Here is a 9785-nt window from a genome sequence, read left to right as displayed (position 1 = left end):
TAGTTTAAACGAGCAGCAAAAGTCATTTTTTGGAGTGTAATTCGGTTTGAGAAGACCACGGCAGCATGTAATAATGCAAATCCTTTCTGAATGTGTGAAAAAGAGCAGGATGGTGGCATTTCCTTTGGGTTAATGAATGTTTTCCTGTGTTACTGCCTCTCTTAACTAACCTGGCATCCATTTTAGGCTATCCAAATGCTCATTACATAATCTGTGGATTTGACTATGCTTAAATACCGTATAGATTAACTGTATATTGTTATATTTTATAATAATACAGGATAATTTCGAACACATTCAGGTAACAATTGCTGGAAAACTAATGATTTTGACCGCTGCTTGTTTTGATATGAGATATGTGAAGGATTTAAACCCGTGTAAATCATAATGAGAGGCAATTAGTCGCAAGTGTGTATGATGCTAAAGGAAAAGGCAATTAGTTTTAAGTATACTTAAGGATTTTTAAAGACCCACTAGAATGGTGTGTTGAATTACGTACTTCGATTGTCCCAAATGATTCGAAGAATGTTTAAATCCAAAGAAATTAGCCATTTTAACTAGTAAGATGGAGCATGTGTTGTGCGTTCATGCTAATGGCAACACATACCCTCCATTTCCAGCAAAGATTCTATTAAGTGTTGTGTGTTTCATTGCCTGCGCAGAGCAGCATCATAACGGAAGCGTATAATGTATTTAGTCTGATAAATCGGCGCTGCTTCTGTGGCATAATAAAAGCTCTGCTGCGTTTGTGTCGAGTGCTTTAGCGTCCTGTTTTATTTAGTGGTTGTCAGCCTTACTTCATGCTATCATGATAATACGTGTGAATACTTATTCATCAACATGATTTCTGCAGGAGTCCCGAATGATGATGAAGACCACAACTCCCATGATTCCATACTCAGTCATGCCATCATTAAAATATGCTTTTGTTTGTAGTGAATATGCGCCCTCTAGTGGCCAAAGTTGCATCCTGTGCCTTTAAAGTTGGAAAAGGCTGAATTTGTTGGCGCTTTATAACCACAACAATTGATAATTTACATTTTTATTCAACATTTTTTCGTATTTAACTTGTATTATAAAATGCAAGTTGGTCAGCCCAGTCTATGAAGTGGTCACTTTGAAGCCGAAGCTTTAAGAACGTATTTTATCCTGCACGTTAGCCTTAGTTAGCAGGTACATTCCTGTGACGGCATTTGGCTTGCCAGTCGATCAAAAACTAAAATAAAGCAGAAAATTACAACGATACAACAATGCTAGGCATGAAACAGCGATATACAGTGGTCCCTCGTTTATCATAGGAGTTACGTTCTAAAAATAACCCGCGATAGGTGAAATCCGCGTAGTCGGCTATATTTTTCACAATTATTCTAGATGTTTTAAGACTGTACAACCCCTTACTACACACGTTATACACTTTTCTCAGACATTAACATTCACACTTTTTTTCTCTTGTTTAAACACTCTCGAAGTTCAAACATTCGTAGAAAAGTAAGTTCATTATTATAGATCGAAACCGAAGATCCAAACCTGTTTTCAGGTGCCAACATTTATCCCTGTCAGTCTATCCTGCAGTCACCGATCCACAAAGCGAAAGTAGACTCCATCTTTAAGAAGGTCGCACACTGGATGCGCCGCGCACATGACAGTTCAACGCAATCTCACGGCAATTCGTAACTTTTTGATTCAGTGGTTAATTCGTATGAATTTGTACGATTTAAATCGTACAATTTAGTACGATTTGCTCATCCCCCAATGACGGTTGGGTTTAGGGGTGGGGTTAGGTGCCACGCCTCCTTTTTAAAATCGTACAATTACGTACGACTGAACTCGTACGAATTAGCCACTAAACTGACAAAACGTACAATATGTGAGATCAGGCTGGACAGTTGGAAGTAACACACACTGGATGTGCTCACTCGCATGTTATTTAAAATGAAATTATTCAGCTGCAACAGCAGAACAGAGTCGTAGCTGGGCATCGCAGACAGCCGCCGACTTGCAAAGCTGGTTTGCGTACCCTGATATAAATGTTTACGAGTTTAAAAGGCATGGCGCTGCGCGGCACATCTGGTGTGCGACCCCCTTTACGATGGTCTTGCTGGGGACAGTTCTAACCCTTTTTGCATCCTTGTTGGAACCAACACAATCTCACGCCAATTCGTAACTTTTTGATTTAGTGGCTAATTCGTATGAATTCGTACAATCTAATTTGTAGAATTTAGTACAATTTTTGATTGGTTCGATTGACGGTTGGGTTTAGGGGTGGGGTTTGGTGCCATGCCTCCTTTTTAAAATCGTACAATTTTGTACAACTGAACTCGTACGAATTAGCCACTAAACTGACAAAATGTAAAATACCTTCGTTTTCTCGTGAGATCAGGCTGTTGGAATCGCTAGCGATCGGCGATTTATGTTAAATTGGCAAGCTGAAGGCATTCTGTACTGTACAGGAGACACCGAGGAAATTGATTGACAATGACCTACAGCCAATCAGGACGCTGAACACAGTGCGCTGTTAAAAAAAATAAGAATAAGAAAATCCGCGAAACTGCGAGGCCATATATAGCGAGGGACCACAGTATGTAAATATTTTCTAGGAAATTTTACAGAAGTTTTCTAAATTTAGACAAAAACGTGAGGCGTAAGTAGTGCACAAAAAGCCTGTTCGCTGTGATCAAGGCCTAATTTGTGTTTTTTTCTCATTTATCTAATGAGTAACTATTCATATCTATTATATCCATTCATATCTGTTATTACTCTTGTAATGGTCATTTTGAAAGTGTAATTCTGAGCTTTATTTAATTTTCTTGCTTGTTATCAGATCAGAATCTAACAATTAAAGGATGAGTTCACCCAAAACTGAAAAATCGGCCATCATTTCCTCACCCTTGTTCAAAACCTTTTCGAGAATCTTTCCTCTGTTAAAAACACAAAAGAAGATATTTAGAAAAATGTTGGAAACCAGTAACCATTGACTTCCATAGCATTTGTTTTTCCTACTATGGAATTCGATGCTTAACAATGTAAACAAACAAAAAAAAACTGTGAGAGAGTGAGTAAATGTTCAAGACGTTTCCTTTGTGTTCTTTCTGAAGGTACTACAGCGCCACCATTCTGCAGATGTCAGGAGTGCGAGACGATAAGCTGGCCATCTGGCTGGTGACTGTAACGGCGTTCACTAATTTCCTGTTTACGCTTCTGGGTGTTTGGCTGGTGGAAAGAGTAGGGAGACGCAAACTTACATTGGGCAGCATCTTCGGTAAGACTGTGGTGTTTATGTTTGACTAATATATACGCTGAGAGAACTCCAGGGTTCCTCACAGTTCATTCACTTAAATTTAAGTCAAGTTAACTTAATAAATGTAAGCGGGTTGAACTTAAAACCATCAAGTTGCTCCCAAAAAACTCAAGATTTGGGTTGTTTCAGCTTATTTTAAATAAGTAGCTTGAAATGTTTGTTTTTGTTGAAACTACTTAAGAAGATTTCATTAAAAAAAGCTAGATTTTACAGACTAGTAATGATGATGATGATGATTATTTAGATTTTTTTTTACTGTTTTTATTTTTTGGCTAGGCACATTTGATAAAATTAATCAATTACTATAAAATAACTCAATGTAATTCACTGTATATATGTCAAACTGTATGAATTTGTGCACAGTCGCATTATAAATGGGAATCATAGTTAAAAACGGTTGATGTTGTGCTGCTCAATAGCATTTATCATGATCTGCATTTATTTGTTAGAGCTTTAGTAATATCACTGCATTACATTACAATCTTTATATTGTCAAACCATCAGGGGTGGACTTTTTAATGGTCTAATATTCAAAGAAGAACCTGGAGATGTTATTTGGCCCTCACACCATTCATATATGCATATACAAATGGCAATTTTGCAGTATATGTTGCATATATGTGTATGTAAGACTTATTTTTACATCAGAATTTTTACATATGGATTAATATTTTATAAATGTAACATTGCCGGACTCGCACGTTTGAACTTTGTATTATAAATGCTAATAATAGTCACTATAAATATGACAATATGCTTTCCCCCCCTGTACAGGCACTGTTTTGAGTCTTTGTCTGCTGTCTGTTGGGTTCCTCCTGTCCGCCCAGCATTCTCCGCCTGTTACTCTACATCTGTCCGATCCCACAACACCCAACTCCAGCTGCGCAGCACATCTGTGAGTGCTGATCTTCTAACGATATACAATTAACAAGTTCGTTATATAGGACGTGTGCGCTGTCTTGTTATTCTGTGTCTTCCTTGAGAGTGAAGAATATACTGGCTAAACTGGCTCTGTTGGTCAACTATGGGGTTAGATTAGTGCCAAATGAAATGACAAAATAGGGTTTATACAAGCCAATCAGAAAAGACCAGGTTTTAGGCCCGCCCCCACAAGAGATTTGTGCCAGAATTGAGAGTTTTCAGCAAAACACTACTACAGTATATCCTGCGGAAGTCCTTTTAAAGCCAAAATAATTAAGGATTAAGCTAACGCACAATTAACCAACGAGGAGACGAGCCTGGGCTGTGCTTCTGCACCAATTCCTTCATAGAAAGATCAACCAGAAAGGAGAAATGTATGGATTTGTGCCGAAAGGTAGCATCGTTGACCTACTGTATAACAATCTAAGGTACCTATAACTGTTAGTGTGTTTGTATGCTGTTTATACAATTTCTATTTTAATTCGCAGGTTAGGTGCAATTAAACTATACATTTAAATGCAAAGTCAAATCATAAACGGCAGTACAACACCGGAAAATATTCATCTGAGCAAAAAGAAACAAGAAGAAACCTCATGAGCAATGACTAAATTGCTGAGGAATACCCTCAAGATAAATGTAAACACTGCTGTATTGTGGCTCTGACAGGGACATGATGGTTTTAAAGAACTGAAAGTTGCAGAACATGGATGGCAAGTGCCTATAATTTACAGGTTGCGATCACATCTCGGTTTTGTCCGGTTGAAATGTGATCCAAATGTTTGCAGCTTGAAACAGAACTATGAACAGATTGTGCTGCATTTCTATGGAGATCCCAGTGTAGCTGTCATTACGGCAATAAAAAAAAGTTCACGTGACTGAAAACTATTTTATGACTACTAATTTACATTTGCCATTACATGACGGAAACTAAATATTCACGACAACGAAAACAGCAGCATTGCGTTCAAAAATGAAGCTAAAATGGCGTTTTTTTTACTATGGATCCTTTCTACAAGCCAGTTATGACGCATTTAACGCTCACCAGCATCTTCAATCCTTGAACGTTTTTAATATTTAGATTTTTTAAATACGTATGAACATTTATATGTATTTATGTATCATGTCATCTTTGCTTCAAATTACAAAAAAAAAAAATTAGCGCTTGTGCGAAGCGTTTTTAATGCAGTGTCTATAGCAGTGTTTCCCAACCCTGTTCCTGAAGGCACACCAACAGTACATATTTTGGATGTCTCCGTTATCTGACCCATTAACTTCAGGTGTTGGAGTCTCTTCTGATGTTATGATAAGATGATTCAGGTGTTTGATTAGGGAGAGGTTGAAAATGTGGACTGTTGGTGTGCCTTCAGGAACAGGGTTGGGAAACACTGCTCTATAGGACAGTAAATTTGACATTATTCTCTCTTCTGTCTGCCGTTATAAGTCTCGCACGATCTGAAAGCCTTTATAACACCATCGTTGAGCTTTTCTTTTATTATTTGAGCAGATAAGATAGTAAAAACATTATTTGTTGTACTCTCCCATTCACTGCGCTCTAAGTTTTCTCGACTATGACGACTTCCGCTACTGAGAAACCCGGAGGGGTCTATTGTAGTTGTTTAATTTAATCGAAACGTTCCCCTTCAGATATTATAATCCATAACTATTATGAAACCAATTTAAAACCTCTCAAATGCAAACCCGTTTTAAATCACCATCAAAAATAAAAATAAATGAATAACTAGACAGATCAGTACAGTTCATATGTGGGACGTAGTAAATGACACATTTAGCTAAATTACTTTAGCACTAAAAGAGGAAGGTTATTCCTCTATATTTTGGATCTAGCATGAAAACCAGTGATGTAGTGATCTGGAAAATGATAGCGGAATTAAATATACGTAATATCAGGCCTCTGTATGGTTAGTGGAATTCAATTGGTGCTTATGAATACCATCAGTCTCCATACAGCAGCATTGACCCCAGGTGGGCTACACTGGCAGAGCTATGATAGCTCTGATGCAGAAACTGAGACTCATCTTTCAGTTCTAAGCAGACAGGCGAGGAACTCATGATGGTTCCTATTGTAAAAGCAGGGGTTTTCAACTCTACTCTCCTCCAGGAGCTTTAAATCATGTACTATTTGTTTGTAGGGGAAGATATCAATTTTAAACATATTTTATGATTGACTTGAATTCAACTTGACCGTAAATTCGCTTGAAGTGAAAACAATTACAAATATTCTCATTGGATGACATCCACCCCTCCCAACCATTGCTTGCCTGTGAGCAATAGACTTTTAAAATACAATTCCATATCAAAAATGTTGGGACGGTATAGAAAACGCTATTTTAAAACCGCACTGTGCCAAAACGAAGCCCTATGTTAACAGTGTCCAGAAGCGTCGTCAACTTTTTTGAGCTCAGAGACATATGGGAGGGACTATCACACAGTGCAAACATGTACTGTGGTCAGAAGTGAAGTTTCATAAGCTAATTTCGAGAGGAGCACGTGATATGATTGAGCACGTCTGGCCGCTCATCTGTAATCAGTAATAATCCAATCAGAGTGATCCTAGTTTACTATAAATGGATCATTTTCTTCCTACCGCTCTATCTTCGTTTGGAAGAATCCCCCCTTCCACCCCATCTCCTCCTTTTTCTCCCTTTTCTAAAGGGGGAGCTCTCGAGACCTACCTGATCTCTGATCTCCTGATATGCTTATCGACCGGGCGGGAGCCCTGAGCTCAAATATCTCCGAGCTCAGGGTTCTCTCCCGGGACAGCATGCCAAACCTGCTTTATACGCCAAACATATCTAAGTGGGAACTCTTAAAATGGATGCCGCTTGCACTTCAAACTGCGACAATGAAGACCCTGTTGCCCACCTTTAAGACTTGTTTGCAGGAAGAATGGGACAAAATTAAACCTGAAACACTTCATCGCTTGGTGTCTTCAGTCCCTAAACGCCTTTTAAGTGTTCGAATGGCAACATTACCAAAGTGGTAAATGCTTTACTGTTACGTTTTTTGAAATGTGTTGCAAGAACCAAAATTGGAATAATATAATAATAATATATATAATCATATAAAATCACCAGGAACACATTAAATAATGTTTGTTATGTTGTCTGCGATGAAATACGAGTCAAAGTACATTTAGAAAATTCTACTTTCTTTTTTAAATTTAATTTTCCATACTGTCCCAATACGGTCTGATTTGGGGTTGTAATAAAAAGATAATAAAAACTGTTAACCTGCAATAAAATTATTGTATGCGTTAATTAATTGATGCTTTAAAATGATAACTTGCCCATCCCTAATTATATTTTGAAAAAAACGGTAAAATTGTTTGTGAGTCCCCTTGCTCTTGTGAAATTATACCATTTCTAATGGGTTTCTCTTGCTTTAGTCAACAACTCATTGCCCTCCAACCTGAGTGAAAATCAATTTTATGTTGGACCCAGTGTGTGCACTTTGGTGTAATAACCGCGTCTGTTAGGGGGTCTAGACTGCTCGCTGTTCCCTAATGTCACCGTAATAGAGTGTCTGAAGTGTGTAACCTCATAACAATGACCCCGCTGTAATCTGACAGCGCGGCCTCTTTTTTCCATCCTAATTTATTCTTCCAGCTCACCATACACACATAGCCAAAACAAAGCGTGTTTATTTCTCCACTAATGGATGTGCTATCATCACAGCACCTTAAATCTCCAGTAATGGAATACAGTATTTAATGGATGCACTGTATCTGACATGCAAAATCTACCGACCAGGACTGCTGGAGCTGAATTCTGAATAGGTGTTGATATGTAAAGTTGCCAGATTGTGGTTTTATCATCATGACATCTAAATGGAAGCTATGTGGTTTTGGTAAGTGGCAAAATTCTCCTGAAAAGGATTTAAAAGTCAATTTCCAACCCTAGAAATTGGCCCTAATATGATATGGTTGGATTTGACTATTTGGAAGGGTCGTTAATAATAATAATAATAATAATAATAATGAGCTCACACACACACACACACACACAGTGTAATTTAGTCTGAAATACACACATGCAGCATAATCATACTTCAATATTTCAATCTTTTCAGCTAAAGTGGTGGAGAGGTTTATTTTAGCTAGAAGGAGTGAGTGAGCCATCTTGATGCTACCAGAGTAACCTAGTTTGGGCAGTTGCGTTGTGGATGAAATATAGGTTAAATTCGAATTATACTCAGACCGAGACGTCTTTAGGGTTGTATTTTGTAGGTTTAATGTATCTGAAATCAGAGACAGGAATATCCAAAGTTTTTGAAGTTTATTGCAATCCTTCCATTCTACAATAAGAGCTGAGTGATATGACACGATGCATAACTGTGCATTAAACACATATATACTGAGCAGTTTACATCTGTTTGTTGCCTCATTACAAATATACATGGCACATTCCACAAGTGATGTTTTATAAACAAATTTGGGGAGGAGCACGCGCAGAAGTTTCAGTATCAAATACGTCATTGACAATTATTCTATTATCCAATCAGTTCTTGACCAAACCCCTATATATACCAAAGCTGTCTTACCTGCAGCATCTTACGACTTTAGCATCCCTCCACCACCCCGACACCTCACCTCTTAAGCATTACAATCCCGGGGGGAGCGTTCTGGGGCCGGGCTAGATACTTCGCTCGAATCCCTATTCCTCTCTGTTTCCTAATAAGAGGAATAACTCAAGTTTGGGTGTCTTCCCTGAGCTCAGAGCCCTCTCCCCGGACAGCACGCCAAATACGCTTTATTCTGAAACTATTGTAAGTGTGAACTCGTGAATATATACTTGTGTCAAGGCACCTGCGTCTTACGTCTTGCATCACAGCTCCCGCGAGACCTGGGAAATCGACGGGGCGAGAGAAAAGGAGATGGAAAAAATTAGGAGAGACCATAGAGAGAGAGAGAGAGGGAAGAGGGAAAAGAAGAAAAAAATTGGGGTTCGGTTCTCCAAGCACGCTGCCTCTTGGACCTAAACAAGATAAGTGACTCTTACTCGCGGTGCCTGTCAACAGAACTAGCTACGTCTCAGTGGACGGCTTTAGACTGCTTCACCTCCGGCTGGCAGGCGACGGCTCCTCTGGCTCACGGGCGCTGTCTTTCACTCTCTGCTTCTACCCATCGTGGCGGATTGCAGCAGGCTTCGGCTTTCGGCAGATGGTGGCAACTTCCCTGGATTATTTTTTTTTGATGGTGTTAAGCCTCCATCTCCTGCTCCTCCCCATCGACAGCAGGTCTCCGCGTCTGATGAATGGGGTGGCTCTTCCATTCCCTCACAGACAGCAGCCGACCAGGTTGTGGTGGGTGGCGACGGCGAGTTTTGTCCACCTGGCAAGTCTCTCCAGTGCTGGCCTCGAGCACCTATGGCAGCAGACTCTGCTCTTCCAGTTCAATATCACCATGAACTTCCCACAGCAGCGAGGGCTCTCTGACAGCTTCTCTGAAACCTCCTGAGTTTCGGCAACCACTGTAATGAAGTTGATGGCCATTGGGGAGAAGGAACTCCTCAAGGTGGCTACCACCAAACCGAAACCTGGTTCTCTC

General features: G+C 39.4%; 1 protein-coding gene across 1 annotated transcript in view; it reads left to right on the top strand.

Moving 5' to 3' along the window:
• Positions 1-9785, top strand: part of LOC130222713 (proton myo-inositol cotransporter) — a 150003-nt gene that overhangs the window by 131790 nt on the left and 8428 nt on the right. The window contains exons 5-6 of the mRNA XM_056455240.1: positions 3096-3259; positions 4073-4193. Coding sequence (XP_056311215.1) covers positions 3096-3259; positions 4073-4193 — 285 coding nt within the window. The remainder of the gene's footprint in view (positions 1-3095; positions 3260-4072; positions 4194-9785) is intronic.

The sequence above is a fragment of the Danio aesculapii genome, chromosome 4 (assembly GCF_903798145.1).
Source record: "Danio aesculapii chromosome 4, fDanAes4.1, whole genome shotgun sequence".
Classification (NCBI taxonomy): Eukaryota; Metazoa; Chordata; class Actinopteri; order Cypriniformes; family Danionidae; genus Danio; species Danio aesculapii.
This window is presented reverse-complemented; position numbering and strand designations above follow the sequence as displayed.